Here is a 26,580-nt window from a genome sequence, read left to right as displayed (position 1 = left end):
ACTCATTCCAGTTCAATTAAATTCACCATAGTTTAAATTTCAAATTACCTAGGCTACATATATTTATCTATTCCACCTCAATGAAATTCACTCAAGGTTGTAATCCTCTTTACCCCCGGCATACCATTGATAAAGGATAGCCACGACAGAAACCTTTATTTTTTTATTTTTTTTATATTTTTTTGTCTATATTAAACCAAAGACTGATATAAAATAACTCATAGTATGAAAAAGTTGGTCATTATTAGACATTACATACCTCCTAGCTTAGGCTAAGAATAGATCAGATTAGGTGAACTGAGTTAGGTAAGGTTAGGTTAGGAAGAGCTGGGTTAAGCTGACTTGGGGTATGTAAAGTTAGATGGGTTAATTTAGTGCCTGGTTAAGATAAGCTCGGCCAGGCTGGGATAAGTGGGTTAGGTTAAGTTACGTTAAGCTGGGTTAGGTGATTAGGTTAGGTTAGGCAAGGTTGCTTAGGTTATAATGGCTAATTTGGGATAGGCTATGTGGGCCAGATGTTTGAGACAGCAGTATATCCTAGGCCTAGCCTACTTATTAGCCAACCGGCCACAATGCGCAAGCATTTTGCCAGTATTCTTTACTTTCCCATAAAATTTTTTGCATATTTAGCATTAGCACCGGTGTCTAAACTAAATGTAGATTATTGGAGGTTGCTGAAGTCTTAAAAAACATCAGTATCAAATCACTAGACCATAAATGATCAAAGAAAATGCATGGAAATGAACCCAACGTGACACAGTTTTAAGCCTATTTCTAAGAAACCTTTTCCTTATTTAACCTAGTAATTTTACCTATGGAATGTTATTACAGAGTCCCGTCAATCCTTCTGCATACACCCAAAAGCAGAACAAGCAGGCATGTTGAGTGGTTACACAAAAAATAATGAAGAGTTCCATTCTCACCTGACGTTTATTTTGAGTCAAAGGGGGGCGGGGGGCTAAAGCAAGCTGGCTTCAAGTCACATGACCTCATGCCGACTCCTCCCTTATTATACCTAGATCCTTAACACTCCCTCTTCTGTCTTTCTTTCCTTCATTCTTTCCTCTTCCTTCTGCCTGTGGGTGACCCTACATTGAGTGACAAGCCAAATGCTTTCCTGTACACCAGGAAACCATTTAGTATGCTGGGTGGTAACCATATAACCAAATTTTGGCACCTGGTGGTTTAGTAAGTAATTATGGTGCTCCAATCGGATTGAGCCGGTGATGGTTTATATCCAAGGGGTGGTTGGGGTTTACTGCTCACGTAATGCCACTTAGGGAGAGTGAGGCTGGTCACTCTCATTTTAAATGTCAGGACCAACTTTCCTAGCCCCGGACTCCTACACTTCTCATGGGGCAATGTAAGATTGGATGATGAATGAATGATATACTGTATATATATATATATATATATATATATATATATATATATATATATATATATACATACATACATACATACATATACACACACACACACACACACACAGTATTCCAAACACACTAAAGCAAGCTGAAGGTGCAGTCACAAATACTACATAATTATATACTGGTGACTGCATTCAACCGAGACTGTAATACAAACATACAGTCAGGTCTCATGTGACAGGGCTGCATGAAGTGAAGACCTATTGCATAATGATTTGTCACACAAGGAGGTCAATATAACATGGGCTCAATAGAGTCAGGGAGGGTGACCTGAACCATGAAACCTGAAATGCCCCAAAAAAGCCCTCCCACCCATTTTAAGTCTGTCCTATGCTGGTACAAGTTGTCACCAAGGGTTCCCTCCAAGGCTGGGTAGCTGGAAGACCTGGATGATCACTCCACACAAAAAAGGTATCACTCCACTAAATACCACATACTGCACTATTTGTTAAGCACTTGCACTGTTATTTGGGGATAGCAATGGTGTTTCAGTGGCCGTTCATGCACAAAATTAAAGACAGATAATCACAATGAATGTAAACATTGAGTGGCCATCTTGCCTCAGTCAGCTGACTGAAGGCTTTGCCATGAGGAAGCTGGGTACACATGTGTCAAAAGTTTCAGTATTTCACACACATTAAGGTATCACTTCTCTCAGTATCACACACCGCACTATTTGTTAAGACTTGCACTGTTATATGGCAATAACAATAATATTTCATTGGCCTTTCATGTTCAAAACGGCATGAAAGGCAGACGATTGCAGTGAGTGTAAACATTAGATGGCCATCTCGCTTCGATCAGCTGACTGGAGGCTCAGTCATAGGGAAGCTGGGTAAGGAAGGTTAACACGATTTCTGAGTCACAAGTTTCAGTACTTCATACACAAAAAGGCATCATTTCACCTAATATCACTGACTGTACTGCACTACTTGCTTGTTAAGGACTTGCACTGTTAACTGGCAATAGCAATGGTGTTTCAGTGGCCTTTCATGCACAAAACAGAATGAAAGGCAGATGATCACAGAAAATGTAAACACTGGGAGGACATCTTGCCTTAATCAGTTGACTAGAGGCTCTGACATGTGGTACGCGAGGTTGACACGATTTTAAAGTCGCAAGTTTCAGTACAGTACTTCACACAAAAAGGTATAATTCCACTTAATATCACACACTACTCCACATTATTTTTTTAGCATCAGCACTGTTATTTTGCAATAGCAATGGTGTTTCAGTGGCCTCTAATGCACAAAACAGAATGACAGACAGACAATCAGTGAATATACTGTAAACACTGGGCAGCCATCTTGGCTCTGACAGGTCTGTCAACTTGCATACGTCATTGCATCAGCACGAGATTCTTGGACGTGGCGATCGAAAATACCGTTCTAGCAAAATTGTTACCAATTTTTTAACGTTATTCCGCTAAAGGGAATAGCTCTTGAATTATCATTCTAGCAATTTATCACATAACAGTCATAAAAGAAGACAAGACTGTAAATAATACTTTATATAAAAGCTAAAACATTTTTGCCATAAAAAAGTTTAGGTAACCTACCTCACACCACTATACACTTAAGTCAAGCTACTTGACATGGCCATGCAAATGGGGAGGAGGGGGGGTACTATTTAGAAAGAATGTAAATACAGTAATACTAAAAAAAATATCCTGTTAAGAATATTACAATACAAAAATAATTGAAAAAGTTTAAAATTTCAACAAATTTGAAGGGGAGGTTGGGGTTTATTGCTCACATAATGCCATTCAGGCAGGAGTGAGGCTGGTCACTCTCATCTTACATGTCAGGACCAACCTGCCTAGCCTCGGGTTCCTAAGCTCCTCATGAGGCACCACAGGATTAGATGATGACTAAATGAAATAATGTGAACAAACTATGATATGAAAAAGGTCCCCCCCTCAAAAAAAAAAAAAATCCTGTGCACAGCCCTGCTACCTGACCTTCAAAACACTGACAGTCTTTCAATCTAACTCGAACTAAATAGTTCTTGCAGTGCCTGGCTGAAGCAGCCCACAAAATGCATGTAAAGGAGAGCCTGGGGTCTCTCTCTCTCTCTCTCTCACACACACACAAAAAGGTACCAAAGCCCTTCATCTGACCTTTGAATCTTTTTTCTTTTCTTCCTTCTCCCTCCTCTCCTTTTTCTTTTCCTTCTTCTCCTTGTCCCTGTCTTTGTCTTTGTCCCTCTGCTTATCCTTGTCCCTCTCCCTGTCTCTGCTACGGCTGCGATCACGACGAGAGTCTTTCCTGAAACATCATCATCACTGTCATCATCTTTATCATTATTATCATCCTGACCTTGTTTCCTACCTAAGGATGAGGTGAAGCAGGATCCACAAAACAAGGAGAGAATCATTACAAATGTGGGAGAACTACCAACAGCATGTCCAGTGGAATGGATGACAATCATTCATACATCATTAATACCCAGTGAATCCTGACTCCATGCCATAAGAGTACCAAAAGCAAATTTTTTTCTATTGATGCATTTCAAATACACCTGCTAGACTGGGTTTTCAAAACATGACTTCAACACCAACACTACTGTAAAATGTATTTAACACATGCAAAATATAAGACAGATATATACGGTGAATGACTAAATTCAGTCTATTATCAACCTCTAAAGCTTCACATTAAAAAAAAAAAAAAAAAAAAAAAAAAAAAAAAGTGCTTGCATAAAAACACAAAATTAATAAAATCCTGTTAAATGCCATACATCACATTCAAATTTGCAATGTTAATCCAATGAGCCCAAAGAACTCTTAACATTTTATTTTTCCCATTTTCTGACCACTCTATTCACCTTTCAAACTGGCAAGGTTTTATGTACCTGTAGCGGGAGACAGTGGCTGAATTGGTTATGATGTGGCCTGCAGTCCTAATGGAACCAGGTCTGAATCCTGGCTAAGGCATAGAACAGTTTAAGGACCTGATTTTCAAAAAAACAGACATTACTGATCTACCAAAAGACCCGGAGACGACATAAAAATTTTTCATTCATTCATTCATTGCCAGACGCCATGTATCCCAAACAGGGTGGCCAAGGGCTTAGAGTTAATTGTTTTACAGGGAGGGGCACTAATCCTCCACCAACCCCACTTGACACGTAGGGATGCCAACAGCATCTGGTGTTCCCAGGCGGTCACCCATCCAAGTACTAACCAGACCCAACGAAATACCCCGGCTAATATCAGTAACCCATTCCTGAATGAGACGGCCGTAGCATATACTCAATATGGAAGGGAGGTGTTAGTACTGAAATGGTGACATGTGGAGGAGTGTGGCATGTAGGAAGACTACATACTGTGTACATATACACATACAGGTGGCCCTCCGCATTCGCAGAATCAACTTTCGAGGGTCTCACAGATCTGCAGAGTGTCCCTCTGTGGAGTCAAGACTGAATTTAATGGGTATGGTTGAGAGAAGTTAGGGTAAACATCACGTGTGGGCAAGTCATCAGCTATTTATGATATTTTATGCTGTTTTCAGGTACCAGACATTGTTTATTACGTACAGTATGTGCACACTTGCCCACAGGGGATGATTTGCAACTGTAGAGGCATTTACAGGAGGGTGAACCAAACATTCGTGGAAAATCCACATCCACAGGAGTCTGTGTCCCCTAATACCCGCAAATGTGGAGGACCACCTGTATATATATATATATATATATATATATATTTATTTATAAGTAATCTTCCCATTATCCGATGTAATAGGAGGAGGAGGCCGTAGCACGGGCCGAACAGGGTAGTACTCCCGAGGGGAATGGGAATGGTGGTGATAGGGAGAGCTGGAGCTCCTGTTTCACTAGCTATCTAACCATCCCCCTTTGCTGACCTTTTCAGTGTGACAGTAACATGGAGAGTAGACCAGCATACTCTCCCAAACATTTCCTCTAACTATCTATGCACTACACCACATGCACTTTACATTTCACACAACGTATCCCACTACGCTACAGGGGTTGGCGCCAGCAAGGGCATGCGGCCAGAAAACTTTGCCCCCGCTACCTAGTGGCGGACTTCTGGGGGGAGGCGTGGCGGGGGTTCCGCCGGCATAGATCATGGGTCCAGGGCGAGATGGGGCTCGGGCCTGTGCTAGAGGGTACAGGGCATTGCGGTTCCCAGGCTGCCGCTTCCGCCCAATAGAGAGGGGCCCGAACCTGGGAGTAGCGTCCCAGGAGGCTGCCCTATCAGTGGGTGTATAATGGCGGGATAGTTGCAGTGCCAAGATGCGCTTGGAGGGTGTCCCTGCAGCTGTCCTGGCAGGGTGCCCCGAGGCCACTACCACAGCTACTGGTAAGCTGGTGGGCTAGGGGTCCCAGATCCATTGCCTGGACCCGGGACTGTGCGGTGAGTGGGACCTGTGCTGTGTCTGTCCCCATTTATTAATACTGAAGATGACAAAACAAAAAAGGTTTCAAAGCAAGCCTGAGGACAGTAAATCACCCATGGGGATGAGGGTGGGTTCATGGAATGTGGGAAGTTTGAGGGGAAGAGCAGGGGAAGTCGTTGAGGCATTCAGTAGGAGGTGGGTGGACGTGGCGTGTTTGCAGGAAGTCCGGTACAGGGGTGGATCAGCCAGAAAGATTGTTGGGAAGGACTGTTGCTATAAGTTGTTTTGGCAGGGACGGACAGACGGATATGGAGGTGTTGGTGTGATGGTTGCGGAGAAATGGGTGGAATATGTTATGAATGTTTTGAGAGTAAGCGATAGGATATTGGTTGTGAAAATTCTGTTGGGAAGAAAGATAGCTGTCATTATATCGGCATATGCTCCACAGGCAGGATTGGATGAATCAGAGAAAGATAGATTTTGGGATGATTTAATACGTGTAGTGGGTGGTATGCGGGATGATGAGATAGTGATTTTGGGAGGGGACTTAAATGGTCATGTAGGTGAAGCAGCCCAAGGTTATGAAGGAGTGCATGGGGGATGTGCATATGGTCTAAGGAATGCAGAAGGGGAAAGGATACTCGAGTTTGGGGAGGCAACGGACATGATTGTGTGCAACACATATTTTAGGAAAAGAGACAGTAGGTTAATTACGTATGAGTCTGGGGGAAATAGCAGTCAGATAGATTATTTTCTGGTTAGGAGGGCCGATAGGAGGTTAGTGAGGGATGTTAAAGTTATAGGAAGTGAGGAGTGTGTGCAGCAGCACAAACTATTGATTTGTGATATGGTGCTTAAAGAACAAATGATGAAAAAGAGGACTTATGTACCTAGGAGGAAAATATGGAAGCTGAAAAACCAAGTAGTAAGGGATGCCTTCTATAGCGAGTTGAGGAGAGTGGTGGCTGAACAGGGAGCTGTAGACAGAGGCGTTAATGAACAGTACAGAGCCCTCAAGAACAATTTCTTGAGAGTTACTGATGTAACATGCGGCTGGACAAGAGGACCACCAAGACATAAAGTAACTTGGTGGTGGGATGAGGGTGTAGAAGCTGCAATTAAGGAGAAAAGAAGGCTTTTCCGGGAATGGAAGAAGGGTGGTAGCAAAGAGGAATATTTGGCTGCCAAGCGTAGGGCTAGGAGAGAGGTATACAGGGCAAAGTCTGAGTCACAGAGACAATTACTTGATAACCTAAATCATGGGGAAAGGAAAAATATATTTAGGGTGGCAGGTCAGGTGAAGAGGATAATCGGGATATCATAGGTGAGCAGTGTGTGAAGAATGATGAAGGAAGGGTAGTGGTGAACAGTGAGGATATTAAAGATGCATGGAGAGAGCATTATAACCGGTTGTTGAATGAGGAGTTTGACTGGGACAGGGAAGGTTTGGAGCCAGCAGATCCAGTGTCTGGCCCTTGGCCTTTGATTGATACTGCTACTGTGAGTGAGGCAATAGGCAGGATGAGGGTGGGGAAGGCAGCAGGTGTGTCTGGGTTGACTGCCGAAATGTTGAAGGCCTCAGGCGATATAGGGGTGAGTTTAGTCACTGACCTGATAAATAGGATTATTTATGAGTGTGTTGTCCCAGATGATTGGCTGAAGAGTGTAATTGTAAATGTGTATAAAGGGAAGGGTGATGCCCTTGAAAGAGGGAATTATAGAGGTATAAAGCTTTTAGATCAGATAATGAAGGTAATGGAGAGAGTTTTAGAAGGTATGATTAGAGAAAGAGTGAATATTGATGAGATGCAGTTTGGGTTTATGCCAGGTAGGGGGACCACTGATGCCATATTCATTGTTCGACAGGTTCAGGAAAAATATATTGGTAGGAGAAGGGATCTTTTTTTTTGTTTTTGTTGATTTGGAAAAGGCCTTTGACAGAGTCCCTAGAGAGGTGGCGAAGTGGGCAATGAGAAAGCTTGGCTTGGAGGAGTGGCTGGTTAGGGTGGTTATGGCCATGTATGTGGGTGCTCACACCCAGGTGAGAGTGAATGGAGATTTGAGTGATGAGTTTTCCATGAATGTTGGTGTGCATCAGGGGTCAGTCTTGAGTCCCATGTTGTTTATCATGGTACTTGAAGCCATTTCACGTGACTTTAGAAACGGACTCTCGTGGGAGTTGTTGTATGCTGATGATTTGGTGTTGATTGCAGAGAATGAAAGGGAGGCGGAGGAAAGGTTTAGGAAGTGGAGAGATGGTATGGGGCAAAAGGGTTTAAGGGTAAATGCAGATAAAACAAAAGTGATGATATCTAGGGTTGGTGGCGGTACTGTCAAAGACGAGGGAGAGTGGCCATGTGCAGTTTGCCACAAGGGCGTGAAGTAATTCCATCTTGTGCGGTGTGTGTGATAAATGGGTGCATAAGAGATGTAGTGGTATCAGAGGTAGACTGCGAGATAATGCTGATTTTATGTGTACGGCGTGCCGGGTGAGCAGGTGGAGATCGTCAGACGGAAAGAATTGAACTTGCTGGTGAATCTCTTGAGTGTGTGGAAGAGTTTTGTTATTTAGGAGACATGTTGTGTGCTGGAGGTGGGGCTGGAGCTAGCTCTGTGGCTAGGGTGAGAAGTGGTTGGAAGAAGTTCAGGGAGCTCTTGCCTCTCCTGACATTGAGGGGGCTCTCCCTACGTGCTAAGGGGTCTTTGTATGCAGCGTGTGTTAGGAGTGTAATGCTGTATGGCAGTGAGACCTGGGCAGTGAAGGAGGAAGACATTCGCCGGCTCAGACGTACAGAAATGACAATGATTAGGTGGATGTGCAGTGCGTCCCTGCGTCCAAGGCCTGGAGGGGCTGGGTTTACAATGGAAGAGTTGAGAGGTAGGATGGGACTGGAGTGTATTGGTGTTGTGATGAGGAGAGGTAGATTGAGGTGGTTTGGACATGTGGAGAGGATGGGGGATGATAGTTGGGTGAGGAAGGTGAGAAGTGTTAATATTGGGGGTGGGGTTATGAGGGGTAGACCGAGAAAGACATGGGACGAGGTCATTAAGTGTGACCTTAGGGTTAAGGGACTGAACAGGGAGGCTGCAATGGATCGTGCAGCATGGAGAGCCGCCATTAGGTGACCAAGGCCGACACATGCAAGCATGTTGGAGCCTTTAAAAACGAACGAAAACGAACGAATACAGCCAAAGGCATGTCCGAAAAGTGGGTTCATCCAGATAGTGGCCCCCTGCTACTGGTACTTATGGAGTCTAACCCAGCCAAACTCGGAAAAACACCTACAAAACTCCCTACCGGACATACATAGCTCCTATTTAAGGCCCTATTCACACAAATAAGGGACATAAAGAGTGAAATAAATGCAAAGGAACCAGAGAATGAGGACTCAGAGGTGAGTACGGAAAATATTCAGCAGTATTCAGGGTACTTACAAGTCTGTGGCCATCGTGATGAATAACCCGCCTCCTCTCAGACTGACAGTAATAAGGTGCACCTGAAGCACCTACAGTAATCCAGTGTTGCAATGCACTTAATCATTTGCACTCTGAATTCTAATTTCTTAACACTGAACATCCTTCTCTCACTTGAGCTCTACTGTACTTGATTCTCACCACTGCTGGACTCTGCACTTAATCATTTGCACTCTGATTTCTAATTTCTTAACACTGCACATTCTTTTCTCACTTGCACTCTACTGTACTTTACTTTAAACAGTGTTGCACTCTGCACTTTAGTCTTTGCATTCTGAATTCTAATTTCTTAACACTGCGTATTATGTTCTTTACACTGCACAACACTGTAAATTCCCGTGTGGTCTAGTGGCGAGTTTTTGCTGTTTATTCACCGTCAGAGTCCGAGAGTAGGTGTTGCAGGTGGCTGAGGGGAGCGTCGCTGGGACATGGTGATGGACTACCCACTGCAGACGACTCTGAAGACAGACACAAACTCAAGTCCAGAGGCGACTCCACTGTGCTGGGCTTTGGCTCAGAGGTGGAAGGCCTGTCTTGGGGAGGCAGTGGTGTGGAGCCAAGGCTAGGCATGGCGGGGGTCACAGGCTTGAAGAAACTGTCAATGGTTCATTGACATAAGGAATGGCGATTCTGGCGACTGATGATGCACTACCTGAAAGTGCACACTTCCTCCACGAGTCCCAAGGGCCCCATCTCCCTGTCGCAGTCCGGGTGTTCTAGGTAGTCGAGAACGAGCTCGACGTGCTCCCGGAGTGCACTCAGCTTGGGGATGGCTGGAGTAGTGGCACACTGAGAGGAGTTCGCATCATCATCGCTGTCCTCATCGGAATCTTCAAGCTGGGTACTTGTACCGGCAACTGAAGATGCGATCTCGATATCAGACATGATTTGATACCCAGGATCGCCCTCATCGTCATCCAACCACTCACGTACTTCATCCACATCAACATCGTCGCCAGCCACATGAAGGCATGCATGGAAGTCATCCACGTCAAAACCTAGAAACTCGTGCACCACATCGGCTCCGAGAAGCAGACGAGACCAACCATTTTCCAGAGTCTTGACAGAGACTTCCCCCCATGCACTGGCCCAGCTGTAGATGGCTGACTTGATGCTGTAGTAGTGAAGGTTTTCCAAAGTCCGCTGGCCTTGCATGTCCCGTCCCTCCATGCGCTCGTCCTCGTCCTCGAGAACAACCATTACCTTGTCTAGGAACTTCCAACGGTACAGCCTCTTTGTTGCCATCATCACTCCTTGGTCCATTGGTTCGATGAGAGCAGTCGTATTAGGTGACAAAAACAAGCACTAAATGCGTCCATTCTCAGTCACCAACTCCTTGTCAGACGGATGAGCAGGTGCATTGTCCAAGAGAAGGAGGGTCTTTACCTTGTCGAACGGGATTCCCAGTGTGTTTGTCTGGTAATGGATGACTTCTTTCATGAAGTGCTAATGAAACCAGTCTTTGAAGATCTTGGCTGTGAACCAAGCCTTCACAAATGGTACCACACAACAGGAAGGACATTCATCACCCCACGAAGGCACCGAGGCTGCTTTGCACAGCCAACAATAATAGGCTTGAGTCAGTGCATGCTGTTAGCACTGGCACAACACAAAGAAGATATCCGTTGCTTCGAGAGCTTGCGGCCAGGTACATGCTCCTCCATCTTCTCTGCTAGAGTGTTCGTTGGCAGTGAGCGATAGAATTGACCAGTTTCATCAGAGTTGTAGACTTGACCGAGAGTGAGGCCCTCCCTGTCGATCAAGCCCTTCACCTTCTGCCAAAACTCCTCTACTCCCTCCTCGTTGGCGTCCAGAGCTTTGCCATGGGCCTTATGCTTGGTAAGTCCATGGCATAACTTGAAAGCGAAGAGCCAACCCTCGGATGCCTGGAAGTCTGGGGAGTCATGTAGCCTGGCGAACTTCTTGGTGGCAGCCTTCAGCTCTGTACCATGCATCAGCACACCAGTGTCACATTGTTGTTGATACCAAATCAGCGTGGAGCAGTCGATTTCTGCAAACCTGGGAGTGTACATAACCTTCCTCTCCACGTTGCGTTTTGTCTTCGATGCGAAGTCAGCCGTGTACTGGGTGAGTTTGTCCCGGGGTTTCTTGATATCAAACAAGGTAGAGCGGGCCAGGCTGTTGGACAAACAACAGAGCTTATGGGGAAAAATGAATTATGTCAGCAACCCTAGGAAAAGTCACCCTAAATACCTACCATATACCTTTACATATATTGGTACTACTGTAATTATAATAAATGGTGCTGTACTATGAATGATAACTAACCTTTTACGATAGTGTTGGTGGGTTTGCTGGGAATGGAAGGTGGTATCCGAGGCTGTAGGTAGTCCTACTGGGTCCACGGAGGATGGCTGCTAGCGTTACTAGCAGGTAATGGCTGCTGCTCCTCCTCAACCTCCCTCATAAATCCTGTGAAATCACACTCAGAATCACTATCCTCATCCACATCCATGGAAGGTCCTGCTTCTGCCTGTCCTAGCACTCCATAAGCCTTCACTGCTGCCAGGATCTTGTCGTGGTTTTTTATTATGGTCCTCACGCTGGCTTCATTCACATCGTAGGCCTTGGCGATGTCCACTTTCCTCTCCCTTTTCTTCTTCCTCTCGATGATTTCTAGCTTGGTGGCCTGAGGGAGGTGCCGCCGCTTCTTGGGGTTCTCAGAAGGCTTCCTAGGCATCGTGAGCAGGAAAAAATGCAGTAGCAAGGGCAGAAAATACAGCGAGAAAAAAACACCTTCCAATGCGAATTATGCGACTGAGTGGCACTGTGGCGGGAGAAATTTAAACAAAACATCACGTGAGAGCAGAAGCATTTTTGATTGGGCGACATCACAATCACGTCACGATAGCGGGTGGGGGAGGCAACTTGATCAGAAGTTTTGATTGGCTGTCAGCATCACAGGAACGTCCGGTATGACCGTGTTGGGCCGGGGGTGATCGTGCTAGAGGCGAACTCCGCGGATTTCGCCCACTTCTCAGAGCTCCGTGCGTGTTATGCTAAGGCACCCATGTTACAGTAATTAAATTGTATTAAATTGTACTAATTTTTTGCTCTCCGTGCTGGACGCAAATCGTGCTGGACAAATGCGTGTTGGACGCGAGGGTACTGTATATATATATATATATATATATATATATATATATATATATATATCAGGGTGGTTCATAAAAAATGAAAGTTTGAAAGTTGAGTCTCCGAACCCCTCATTTTTTTCTAATGGACACGATGTAACATGACAAATTTCTATCAAAATATAAATTTATTTAGGGGTTGCACAGTATGGCTGTTTCAGAATTTCCTAAATTTATGATGAAATTTCAATATAACTTTTGAACCATGCATTTTTAGGTACTGGATCACATAAGCAAAATTGTGAAGGAGCTCTTAACCCACCCGTGGCCGACCGTAGGGAATCTGTCAGGACCCATAAGCAGAGCAGGGGGCCAATTTTTCAAATACAGTAATCCCTCCACTATCCGATGTAACAGAGCCAAAGGCATGTCCGGAAAGTCGTCCCGTCCGGAAAGTGGGCCTCTGACTGCTGGATTGGTACTTATGACCCTAACCTAGCCTAACTTTGAAAGCCACCTAAATAACTCCCTACTGGACATGCATAGCACTTATTTAAACCTATTTAAGACCCTATTCAAAACAATAATGGACATAAAGCATGAAATAAATGAAAAGGAACCAGAGATTGAGGAACTAGAAGTGAGTATGGAAAATACTTAGGCCTAGCAGTTTACAAGGTACTGTACTTACAGCACGTCTGTGGCCGCCTCCTCTAACTCTCTAAGGCTCTGGTAGTTGTGAAAATGCCCTTGAAGCACATACAGTAATCCAGTGTTGTGCTTCACTTAATTCTTTGCACTGTGAGTTATAATTGTTTAACACTGCACATTCTTCTTAATTGAACCACGCCAGTTTCAACCGCCACTTTGCGCTCCCCACTCACACCACACTTAACCCGCCCCGTCCCATCGAAGTATGGGTACGTTGCAACATTTTGCATTTGCCAGTCCTGACAACGTACTGGTATGTCGTGCAATTGCAAGGTCCCTAATTTGCACAATTTTCAATTTTCGCACGTGATTTTTCATACGTATACACGGGACGCCTTCCTCTATTCCTCTACAAGATGCCAAGCAGGGACAATGCCTTACACTGCATAACCTCCTCCCTCCCCCCCTCATGCCATTGTCTCAGCAATTCACCTGTTACCAGTGACCTGGCCAGTGAAGACATTCAGGACCAGAGTGATTCCCCAATCGATGACAATATGGAGGACAAAGTTTACATAGCATTAGAGGAAGAAACAGTCAGAAATAATGGTCAGGTAATGTGGCAAAAGAAGGTCAAGTATGGTGAGGAGTTAGTGAGTGAAACAATGCTTATAATGCCTATATTACTGTTTGAAAACCAATATACTCTCGTACTACATATATTTTCGTATGAAATAAATAAATAAATACCCTTTATAAGTGGTGTGAAATAGTTATCCTCCCATAGAACTCGTTTTCTTTGGTGCCAGCCTGTTAGAAAACCCAGTCAGGTAAGGAGGTACTGGTACCTGGATCGAGTATTTTAAACCTCAGGTGAGCGATTTCTCTATGAATTTTCGATATTTCTCACCAAAAGCAGAGGTTTTAGCCAAAATTTTTTTTTTTTCGAAAATACCTCAGGATTGGGGGGTGTCAGAGGTGCAAAATAGCTCGGGACGTGACAGGTTAATCCTTTGCACTCTAAATTCTAATTTCTTAACACTGCACAACACTGTAAATTCCCATGTGGTCTAATGGCGAGGTACTGCAGTTTATTCACTGTTTATTCATAAAAAGGGGGCACATGTGGCATCCATTGCGATGGACGTCTTCCCTGAACGAAGGTTAGGCAATAATTGAGGACAGGGTTGCCAGATCTGAACTCGGCTGCATTACCAAACTCCTCAATTTTCATTATAAATTTAACTTTTCATTACGAAATTCTTAAAGGAAGCATTTACTCTTCACTAATTATATGTTCATTTTTCATTCATTGCCAGACGCCATGTATCCCAAACGGGGTGGCCAAGGGCTTAGAGTTAATTGTTTTTACAGGGAGGGGTACTAATCCTCCACCAACCCCACTTGACACGTAGGGATGCCACCAGCATCTGGTGTTCCCAGGCGGTCACCCATCCAAGTACTAACCAGACCCAACGTTGCTTAACTTCGCTGATCGGATGGGAAGCGGTGTACTCAACGTGGTATGGCCGTTACAAATGGAAATAATCACTCTTCTTATAATCAGCAGCATGTTTATTTTTGTGCTATGTATGCTAGCAGATTAATCAAAGTAAGCAGACAGTCCACCATCTCCATTCTCTATATCTTCATACATGTGAAAAATCTGTTTGGTAACGGATCATGCCGATTCACTACCAAACGAACTTTTCAGTACCAAATTGGCCCACATTTGGTAATGAAAAATACCAAATGGCAACCGTGACTGGGGGGTGGGGAAGGGGGAGGTAGGAAGGGGCGAAGGGGCCGTGGTGTAAACAGTTGTTTGGAGCCGTGCCGCACTGAGCGGCAATTTCAAATTACAGGTGGGAAAAAATTTGGATTTTGGGGGGATTTTTTTCTTTTTTTCTGGCCATTTTTGGATTCCGAAGTCCAGGCCCACAATGTCCGGTAAGTGGGGAGTCCAGAAAGTGGGCATCCAGAAAGTACAGGAATTACCGTACAGTATCGAAAAACATTTTTTTTCTTGCCAAATTGAAGAGAAATGCCATATGCACCAGGCAATGCAATTCTGAGCTTCCCAGACCCATCCTGTGCTGCACAATGAAGTGGAGAAAGTGCACATATTTATGCAGGTGATATCAGTCACACCTAGGTATTGCCGCGACAACTTTAAAAAAAAAAAAAAAGTCAATGGTAGTGAAATGGCATGAAATGACTAGATGTGTGTATCTGAAGTTTATCAGTACAAAATATATGAGGTTTCAATTTCAAAAAATATATATTATGAATTTATTTAGCATTTTTCTGTGTTTAATGAGTTTATGGTAGTACAATATTGACATTTTTGTAGTCTGGGTGGTGAAGTTTGTTGGAAAAGGGAGACGAAAGATTATATCTTTAGACCTAAACATTGTAAAGGTCATCCCTTGAATGTACAGGCTGAACAGTGAGGGATGAAATGCGAGATGACCTGCCATTTGCACCTCACATGAGATGATTAGTGGGAAGGGACGGGAGGCCTTTCCATCTGCCTTTCCACCCACCAAAACATCACGTGAACACGGCAAATGCTGTTGTAAGGCTAGTGCATGGCAAAAAATATGTAAAATGATCCAAACCAATACAACAAACCTGAGCAAATAGGTAAAAAAAAAAAAAAAAAAAAAAAAAAAAAAAAAAAAAAGGATTTTCATGTCTTTTGTTTGTTTGTTTATGCCTGTATTTATTTACAGTACAGTACACAGTAATCGTAAACAGGGGAGTTGTGTGTGCATCGTAAGGGTGGAGGAAGATGATAATTTCTGCCTGTGTCAAGATAATGGGTGTAGCTATGTGTGTTTTGCCATGGCCACAAGCAAAAATCAGACGTCCACTCATCAATGCAGCAGGCGCTGAACTGACAGATGGGGTGTTTGGGGGTGTAGTGAAGGTCAGTTTCAAGACGTCCGAGGTGTTCACTCACTTCACAAAAGTTTTTGCAGTTTTCTACCAGTCACACTGCACCGAATGATCCAAACCAGTACAACAAACCTGAGCAAAGAGATATACTGTATATACAATAGACCCTAGTTATCCGCAGGGGTTAGGTTCCAGAGACCCCCGCGGAAGGCAAATTCTGCGGATACTCAAGTCATCATCACAAAATGACATATTATTTCCACATAAGCTAAGCACATCCCTGAAAAAATAAAAACATACTTTAAAATATTACAAATACTGTACATATTAACACTCACCAAAAGACCGTGTGTTCTCTTCATAACCTTCATACAATGATGACAATTGCTGTATAGATGACGATGACTGCTGTACGATGACGACGATGATAGTGCAATTCCTACAGTGCCAATGTGGTGAAGTGACGAGATGTGTGACGGCACTATAGGTAAGCTGTGAGTCTAGTCCGACCCTCCTGACAGGATGCCAGATAACACCTTACGCTCTCTCTTTGGCTTAGAAGGATTGCTTTTATCTTTTAATTGTTTCTTGGGAGCCATTTTTCACTTACACAATGAAGTACAGTAGAGTTGTAAACACGAGAAGGGCGACGATGACCTATGTAACAAACTGATTGGTGTTTACAATAAGACTGGCGGAGTGGTGGGTATGCACGTGGGTGCGGGTGTGCTAACTGTAGCTACAAATAAAGTGCGAGTTGTGCGCCAATTTCAAATTATGTTACAGTGTATAGTACAGTATTAAAATAAGTTTGATCCGAGGAAACTTAAATCCACGGATGCAAATTCCGCGGATAAGAAGGGTCTACTGTATATGTATAGTATATATATATATATATATATATACAGTATCTTATTTTCATCACACTATATTATACATTTTTCATGTCATTAGATAATTTCTGTCTGGGTCGAGATAATGGGTGTAGCTATGTGTGTTTAGCCATGGCCACAAGCAAAAAATCGGACGTCCACTCATCACGGCAGCAGCTTCTTGACTGACAGATGAGGTGTGTGGGAGTGTAGTGTAGGTCAGTCTCAAGACGTACGTTCACATCCACAAAATTTTTGCAGTTTTCTACAAGTCGCATTGCATCAACGCTGGCGGCCACGCTACAGTAAAACATCATTCGACATAGGCAGCCACGGAGGGGTTCATGTTTACCATGGTAAATTTTGGTCTGTTTCTGACCTAAGGGAAGTGCTGGGGATGGCTTCAACTTGTGGGGTTTTCATTTTCTGGCTGCCAGGAGGAAGAGGGTGGGGAATGCCTGCCAGGCCTAACTCTGCAACTATTGTTGATAATACAATGTGACTGGCATCTTTTTAAAGCTTTCATTGGATATTACATGCCACTCTTTAATTCGGCCTGCGACATGTCTTGCATCACCATAATTACCCCATGTGTAATGATCATTAGCCTATTATAAACACTTTCTTCTTTAACTTTGAAAACTCTAAGCACCCCAGTTCATGAGTCATGATGAATCAGCACAGTACCTGGAACTGCACAACATCTATGCAGTCTTGCTGGAACTGATCTTGTGCCCTGACTGGGTATGTGTGTGTCCCAAAGGTGCAAGCGGAGAAACCTTGATCGGCTGGACAAGCTGACGTAATGTGTATGGGATTCACGTTGTGACATTGCATATTTGTGACTATACCTAATAATTTTTGATCAAGTCTTGTAGTAAGTGAATGATTGTTACGAATCATACATCAAAACGGAAGAAGCGGCAGCCTCCACACATGTTGGAGCGTTGGCAGGATAAGCAGCTTGGTGCTAAACTGCCCTCAAATGGAGAAGTTTTCTCTATTTTCCTCCATCTCCACCTGTACCAAAAGATGCCTGTGGCAGATGCTGTCTGGCATGTCATGATTCCAGCTAAGAAATTTTACGAACATGCCCTTATCCCATCAAAGAGGATAGACCATTCAATGAAGAAGTTCCACACAAAGTGGCAAAACCTAATGAAGAGCTCCACGAGGCATGGCAGGCAACAGCTGAAAAATGAAAAGGGCTTCAGATTGCCGATGAAGACTCTGTCTGACACTGCCCATGAAAGTGCTCTCAACCTCATGAGCATTACCAAGGACAAGGAATTCCTCAAGGCCCAGCATGAACCAGGATGCAGAGGATCCATGGCAGTCATCAACCTCACTTGGATTCAATGGGAGCAGGCTGCCATGCAGAAAAGTTTGAAGTATGAAATGCACAGAGAGTATGTCGCTCATTGGGCAACTGAGATGACCACTATAGGCCAACCGCAGTCCTCTTCCTCCAGTACTGAAGACACTACCAAAGTTAAGAGTGCTAATGGTGGTGAGCCCATATACTGGTTCACAAATGACTAAAGTCAAAGTTGGTTATGAGCCCTGGTGTCGCTGCTACTCCTGACAGAATGAATATCAGTGATCGCAATGCCCCATACATCCTAGCAGAGATAGTCAAAAGCCTCAACCACGACTTGTCGGAGAACGTCATCAACCGGCCCAGCGTCATATGGTTCACAGAGACATTGGTTGGTGGCTGCTCTCACGATCAAGGAAAGTTTTTCCCTTAAAGGCCTGTTTGTCATTCATCGGGAAGGCAATATGCTTGATGACCTCATAGGCCATGAAATTGTGGTCCAACTGCCTGTTCTCATCTCAAACAAAACTGCTATCCACCTACACAGTGTTCCCAACATTCCAGCTGGGACTGGAGAGGCCCAGGCTGCAATTATCATAGCTGAGCTAGAGTGATGGGGAATCGCACCTCAAGTAAGGGGGATGTGTTTCGACACTACGGCTTCTAATACCTGATGACAAACTGGGGCATGTGGGCTCCTTGAACAGAAACTCGAGAAAGACTTGTTTTACTTTCCGTACAGGCACCACAACATGGAGCTGGTATATAGAGTCACCTACTAAGCATACTTCATTGCCACTACTGGCTCTGAAGATCCGTGTTCAAGCAGTTCCATAATTTTTGGTCACACATTGATCACTCCAAATATGAACCTGCTGGTGGCAAAAACATCTCAGAGGAAGAAAGTGGTAGGTGGGGGCACCCACCATCCACTCACTCAATGTAGTGCTGCTCTCGGGTGACCGCCCTTTCCTCTCTTCCTTCCTTCCTTTCCTTTCATCCTCTTCAGTCTTTTTTCTTTCATTCTTTCCTCTTCCTTCTGCCTATGGGTGACTCTACACTCCCTCTTCTTTCTTTCCTTTATTCTTTCCTCCTCCTTCTGCCTATGGGTGACTCTATGCTCAGTGACAAGCCAAATGCTTTCCTGTACACCAGGAAACCATTTACTAAGCTTGGTGGTAACCATAGTACCAAATTATGGTGCCTGGTGGTTTAGCGGGTAATTATGACGCTCGAATCGGATTGAGCCGGTGCAGGTTTATATTCAAAGGAGGTTGAGCAATAAGCTCACGTAATGCCATTCTGGGATGAGTAAGGCTGGTCACTCTCATCTTAAATGTCAGGACCAACTTGCCTACCCCCAGGCTCCAATGCTCCTCATAAGGCAACAGTGGATTAGATGATGATGATGATGATGATGATTATTATATATATATATATATGTATGTGTATATATATATATATATACATACAGTAATCACTCTAATATCCGGACGCCCACTAACCGAAAATCCCCACTAACCGGACTTTATCGTCCTGGGATCCAACAATCCCAAAATGGTCCTACCCCCCCCACCCCCCAAAAACAAAACAAAAAAAAAAAAAGATTTTTTTTTTTCCCCGTCCGTAATTTGAACTTGCCGCGCGCGCCGCGAGAGAGCATTGTTTTGGTGCGTCATTCCTCCAACGTCCGATTGAGTGCCGCTGCATCCTCCCCACTTCCCGCCTGTCTCTCACCGCGACTGGACCTACGCTCTTCGCAATGGTTGCCCACGTGCTCGCTTTTGTGGGGGTGCCCTACCTGCTGCAGGGCCTCCTGCTGCTCTCGGGCCTCCTCTTAGTGTGTGTGATGATGGCCCCGCCACCTGAGAAAAGGAAGAGAGTGGTGTTGATTCTGGAAAAGAAGAGGGAGATATTGGAGAAAGTTGATGCGGGTTGGTCTTCTTCCCGCATTCTCCGCGAGTATAACCTGGCCCGGTCGACTTTGTTCGATATCAAACGTTCCCGAGACAAACTCATGCAGTACACGGCTGACTTCTCGTTGCGAAGGAAACGCAACGTGGAAAGGAAGGTTATGTTTACCCCCAAGTTTGCAGAAATCGACCGATCCACGTTGATTTGGTACCGACAGCAACATGCAGCTGGTGTGATGGTACGTGGAACGGAGCTGAAGGCTGCTGCTGAGAAGTTCGCAAGGCTTCACGACGCCCTAGACTTCAAGGCATCCGAAGGTTGGCTCTTCGCGTTCAAGTTGCGACATGGCCTTACTAACCGTAAAGCACATGGCGAAGCATTGGACGCTAACGAGGATGGAGTTGACGAGTTTCGGCACAAGGTGAAAGGCTTGATCGACAGGGAGGGCCTCACTCTCGGTCAAGTCTACAATGCTGACGAAACTGGCCTATTCTATCGCTCGCTGCCAACGAACACTCTAGCTGAGGAGACAGAGAAGCGTGTACCTGGCCGCAAGCCTTCCAAGGAATGGATATCTGCTTTGTGTTGTGCCAGTGCTAACGGCATGCACCGGCTTAAGCCCGTTGTTGCTGGCCGTGCAAAGCAGCCTCGGTGCCTTCGTGGGGTGATGGATGTCCTTCCTGTCGTCTGGTACCATTCTTTGAAAGCATGGTTCACAGCTGTGATTTTCAAAGACTGGTTTCACCGTCACTTCGTCAAGGAGGTCATCCATTACCAGACGAAGACACTGGGAATCCCTCGCGACCAGGTAAAGGCTCTCCTTTTGCTCGACAATGCACCTGCCCACCCATACGACAAGGACCTGGCTGCTGAGAATGGCAGTATTAGGTGCATGTTTCTGCCACCTAATACGACTGCTCTCATTCAACCAATGGACCAAGGAGTGATCGTGGCAACAAAGCGCCTATACCGTCGGAAGTTCCTGGACGAGGTGATGGTTGTTCTCGAGGACGAGGACAAGCGCAGGGAAGGACGGGACACACGAGGCAAGCGGACTTTGGAAAACCTTCGCCGCTACAACATCAAGTCTGCGCTGTACAACTGGGCTAGTGCATGGAAGGAAGTCCCTGTGAAAACTCTTGAAAATGGTTGGTCTCGTCTGCTTCTCGGAACAGATGTGGAGTACGATTTTCTAGGGTTTGACGTGGATGACTTCCATGCACGGCTACGTACGCACGGCGATGATGTTGATGTGGACGATGTTCGTGTGTGGCTGGACGACGACGAGGGCGATCCTGGGTATCAGACGTTGTCTGATATCGAGATCGCGTCTTCGGTTGCTGGTCTCAGTACCGAACTTGAAGATTCCGACGAAGAAGGCGACGATGATGCGAACTCCTCTCAGCAGGACACTACTCCAGCCATCCCCAAGCTAAGCGCACTCCGGGAACATCTAGAGTTCGTCCTAGACTACCTGGAACACCTGGACTGTGACAGGGAGATGGGGCCCTTGGGACTCGTGGAGGAAGTGCGTGCTTTCAGGCAGCGCATCATCAATCGTCAGAATCGTCGGTCCTTGCGTCAGTCAACGATTGACAGTTTTTTCAGGCCCGTGACCCCCGCTGTGCCCAGCCCTGGCTCCACTCCGTTGCCTCCCCAAGACAGGCCCTCATGCTCTGAGCCACAGCCCAGCACATCAGCCACGGTGGAGTCACCGCTCGACGTGAGTTTGCGGCTGTCTTCAGAGTCCTCTGCAGTGGGTACGCCATCACCACGACCCAGCGATGCACCCCTTGGTCGCCTGCCAGTGATACTCTCGGACTCTGACAGTGAATAAACAGCAAGAACTTCTCCACTAGACCACACGGGAATTTTGAGTGTTGTGCAGTGAAAAAAACGGTGTGTTGTGTTAAGGTTTTCGAGTTGAGAGAAAAGACTCAGTGGAAACTAAATTTAACGTAAATAGACTTCTTTGCTTTGCCTTTGGAAATTTTGAAAAGAATGGGAAAAGTTAATGTGCAACACAAAATTACAATGGAGCATTATTTGGACTAAAGTGAACACTGTGAAGAGAACGGACTTCTGTGTGTTACTGACTAAGTTCAGTGCAAGACTTCACGAAGAGTGTACTGCAAGTGCTTCAGGAAATCGTTCTTACTGTCAGAGTCCGAGAGGAGGCGGTTATTCATCGAGGTGGCCAGGGACTTGCTGTAAGTAGCCAGAATGTTTCATACTGTACTTTTTTCCATACTATACTTACCAGAATGTTTCATACTGTACTTTTTTCCATACTATACTTACCTCATGCATGTGCAGTAGGAATGTGTTTTTCTGAGTTAGGCTAGGTTAGGGTCCATAAGTACCAGAATGTTTATTAATGTATGAACGTACTTCTAAACCCTCATTTTATGTTTCTTTTGCATTTATTTCAGTCATTTATGTGCCTTATTGGTGTGATTTGGGTCTTAAATAGGTGCTAAGCATGTCCAGAGGGAGATGTATAGGTGTTTCTCTGAGTTAGGGTCCATAAGTACAAGTCCATAAGCTGGGGCCCAATATCCGGACAAAACCAATAACCGGACCTACCAATGGCTCTATTACGTCAGATATTGGAGTGATTACTGTATATATATATATATATATATATATATGATGACCAAGGACCGGACAAAGGACATGGTTATCGGAACGTGGAATGTAAGGGGAGCGAATGATGAGGTGAAAGAGAGAGAGATTGTCCAGGTGCTTGAGGGTGCGAAAGTGGATGTATGTGGAATAAATGAAACAAAATGGAGAGGAGAAAGTGTGAGAGAATGGGAGTATGGTTGGGGTATATGTGCAGGAGTAGGTGAGAATGAGAGGGCAAAGGAAGGAGTATGCAGAGTTGTGAGTAAAAGATGGAAGAAGAGCATAAGACAGTATGGATCAGTTGGGTCAAGGATTGTGTGGGTAAAGTTGAAAGTTGGAATACAAATGTGGGCGATTGTGCGTGTGTATGCGCCAACGCAAGATCGTGCTAGAAAATTGAGAGAAGAGTTCTGGACAAATGTAGAAGTGTGCATGGAAAAGTTTGGAAGGAATGAGAGAGTGTTTTTGATTGGTGATATGAATGGTAAAGTTGGGAATGTGAAGGTGGATGGAAGAGTTGGTGAGTGGGGTGTGCCTGCTGAGATAGATGAGAAGGGGAGTGCGATAGTGGACATTTGTGCTGGGAGGGGGTTGGTGATAGCCAATACCCTCTTCAGGCATAAAATGATCCACAGGTATACATGGCGAGTGATGAGAAGGGTGGGTGGTGAACTGAATGAAAGGAAGGCAATGGTTGATTATGTGTGTGTGGATGAAAGGATGCGAAGATGTGTAATGGATGCAAGAGCTTATAGAGGTTGGGGGAGTGGACTTTCTGACCACTACTTGGTGGTGGCCAGAATTAGGATTCAAGTAGGATGGAGGAATAGAAGAAGGGAAAGACGAGAGGAAGAAGTAGTTGCAAGGAGAGTGGAAAGGTTACACGAGGATGAGAAAAAGGCAGAGTATAAGAGAGAATCGGAGGAAAGATTGGGCAAATATGAACTGGAGCAGATGGGAGACATGGAAGGTGTGTGTAGGATATTTACGGAAGAAGTATGTGCAGCATGTGATGTGATGTGTGGAAGGAAGAGAAGACGGAGGGGGGTGCAAGGAACAGCGTGGTGGACTGAAGAGGTGAGACAGGCTGTGGCACAAAAGAAGAAAGCATACAATGAATGGATGAGAAATAGGGGCGTGGAAGAAGCTGAGAGGCGGAAGAGAGAGTTATATGCAGAAAGAAAGAGTGGTGTGAAAAGATTAGTAAGAGAGAGTAAGAAGAGAGTGGATGAGGAATTTGGAAGGAATCTGAGTGTAAAGTGGAGGGACAGTAAGAAAATGTTCTGGAAAGAGGTGAAAAGAGTAAGACAGGGTGGAAGTGAAGTTAGCAGGGGAGTGAGAGATAAAACTGGTAGATTACTAGTGGAGAAGGGAGAAAAAGTGAGCAGATGGAGAGAACACTTTAAGGAATTGTTGAACATAGAGGATGGAAGTAATGTGAGTATAAGTGGCTGGGGAATGGCTGGGAGAAGGAGGGAGGTGAGAAGACAGGAAGAAATCAGTAGGATAGAAGTTGTGGAAGCAATGAAGAAAGTTAAATCGGGGAAAGCCCCAGGAACTGATGGAGCGTGCGGTGAAATGCTGAAGCATGGGGGAGAGATAGTAGTAGAATGGATGTGGAAGATGTGCAGATTGGCCTGGGAGGAATGTAGAGTCCTGGAGAATTGGAAGTCAGGTATAATTATTCCCTTGTACAAAGGAAAAGGGGAAAAAGAAGTGTGTGGTAATCATAGGGGCATTTGTCTTCTTAGTATAATAGGAAAAGTGTATGGTAGGATACTTATTGACAGAGTTAGAGAAAGAACAGAGAAATTAGTTGGAGAAGAACATGGAGGCTTTAGGAAGGGAAGAGGTGGTGTAGATCAGATATTCATTCTTAGATCTTTAATGGAAAAGTTTCTAGAGAAGGGAAAGAAGTTGTATGCAGCTTTCATGGATTTGGAGAAAGCATATGACAGGGTGGATAGACAAGGATTGTGAAAAGTGTTAAGAATATATGGGAAGTTGTTAAATGCTGTGAAGAGTATGTACGATGGTGCGAAGGCTGCAGTGCGTGTGGATGGTGAACTAAGAGAATTTTTCTCTTTGAAAGTTGGGTTGAAACAGGGATGTGTCATGTCTCCATGGTTGCTCAATCTGTACATGGATGGGGTAATAAAAGAGGTACAAGGTAGGGTAGTGGATGTTGGAGTGGCCCTGGTGAGAGAGGATAGTGTTTGGAAACTCCCTGTACTGTTGTTTGCAGATGATACTGTGTTGTTGAGTGAAGACGAAGGGGAGCTTCAAGGCTTGGTGGATGAGTTTGGGAGAGTTTGTAAGAAACGGAATCTAAAGGTGAATGTAGGGAAGAGTAAAGTGATGGTCTTTGAGAGAGGTGAAGTCAGTGAATGGACAGCGAGGTTGGATGGTGAGGAATTGGAAAATGTGAGTACATTTAAGTACTTGGGTAGTGTGATGAGTAAGGATGGAGGTTTGGAGGGTGAAGTGCTTGAAAGGGTACAGCAGGGAAGAAAGGTTGCTGGTTCTTTGAAAGCAGTGATAAGAAACAGGGAAGTGAGCATGGAAGTGAAAAAGTTACTACATGACAGTATTGTGATACCAACTCTAATGTATGGTAGTGAAGCTTGGACGTTGTTGGAAGGACACAAGAGTGAGAGCAGTGGAAATGAGTTATTTAAGAGAAGCCTGTGGAGTCACATGGAGAGACAGGCTGATGAATGAGGATATAAAGGAGCATTGTGGTGTTGATGTGGATGTGATAGGAAGCGTTATGAGGAACACACTGAGGTGGTTTGGCCATGTGGAGATGATGGAGGGTGAAAGACTGACAAAAAGAGTGTATGTGAGTGAGGTGGAGGGGGGAAGAGGGAGGGGGAGGCTGAAGATGAGATGGAGGGATGAGGTGGAGAGGTATATGAGAGAGGGGGGTGTGAGTTGGGAGCAGGGCAGTGAAATGGCGGGGGACAGGGCGACTTGGAGGCAATTTGTTTGTGGCCACCCCAAACGGGATTGAGGCGTCTGGCAATAGATAGATAGATATATATACATACACACACACAGTGCACCCTCACACAATTCGAACTTATGGGCAGCAGCAGAAACCCTCGCATTCAATGATTTCGCATTGTGTGAACCAAAGAACTTATGGGAAAAATGGTATATGGTGGACAGCCCACCCAGAGTTTGGTCTTTGGGTCCTCTTCCAGCCTACTCTACCCTGCTAAAACTTTGTCTAACAGTACTTCTAGTTGGACCAACAAATAAAACAACAAACAGAACACTTTGTACCTTTATTTAAGTGACTTCTGGGCTTGTTAAGAAGGGAGGGGGGTGGGTATCCGAGGTTCAGGGCATCTACTCTTGCCCTACAGGGCAGGGCACCCTGTTATCACGCTCACTGTCACTGTTAAAGTCTCCTGAAGCCATAAAGTCTTCCAAGTTGACAGATGAGGCCATGATGAATTGGTGGGTACTGCTATGATGCTAAAACAGACCACAGGATGCAGGTACAACATGTGTTCTTGCTGCAATATGAAGGAGAAGTGTCTGTTTACCCAGAAAAGTCAGTAGATGGCAGGCAGATAGCTGGCCAGCCGCCCGTCATTTTAAATCTGACTCATTGCCAGTCACCTGCCTTCGTGTGACTGACTCGCACTGTCCAGCCCAATTCTCATAGTAATGGCAGGGAGTCCATTTGTGTCTTGGAATCATACACCCGATTCGCATGTTGGGAAGTTCGATTCGCAGATTTTGAATTCGATAAAAATAAGCATTTTCTGGGATGACATCGCACTGCAGGTGATTTGCACCATGTGAGTTCGTATTGTGTGGGGGTGTACTGTACTGTATATATTCATCATCATCATCCGGACCTCCTTTCCCACCCTGGGGCAGGGTGAGGAGTAGCAACGTCCAGACAGCCCAAATTTGCCC

General features: G+C 44.9%; 1 protein-coding gene and 1 non-coding gene across 4 annotated transcripts in view; both read right to left on the bottom strand.

Moving 5' to 3' along the window:
• Positions 1-26,580, bottom strand: part of Srp54 (splicing regulatory protein 54) — a 130,142-nt gene that overhangs the window by 6,329 nt on the left and 97,233 nt on the right. For all 3 annotated transcript variants that reach the window (XR_013896317.1, XM_080268072.1, XM_080268073.1), the window contains one exon: positions 3,550-3,697. Coding sequence is in view for 2 of the 3 variants with exons in the window: in XM_080268072.1 (XP_080124198.1) it covers positions 3,550-3,697 (148 nt within the window). In the remaining variant the exon portion in view is untranslated. The remainder of the gene's footprint in view (positions 1-3,549; positions 3,698-26,580) is intronic.
• Positions 14,432-14,551, bottom strand: LOC145394314 (5S ribosomal RNA). Its single transcript, XR_013896386.1, has one exon. It is a non-coding gene; the product is annotated as a 5S ribosomal RNA (ribosomal RNA).

The sequence above is a fragment of the Coenobita brevimanus genome, chromosome 26, assembly GCF_032717465.1.
Source record: "Coenobita brevimanus isolate Jiangsu-jjx chromosome 26, ASM3271746v2, whole genome shotgun sequence".
Lineage (NCBI taxonomy): Eukaryota > Metazoa > Arthropoda > Malacostraca > Decapoda > Coenobitidae > Coenobita > Coenobita brevimanus.
Note: the sequence above shows the minus strand (reverse complement) of the source record. Positions and strands in the feature narration are given on the sequence as shown.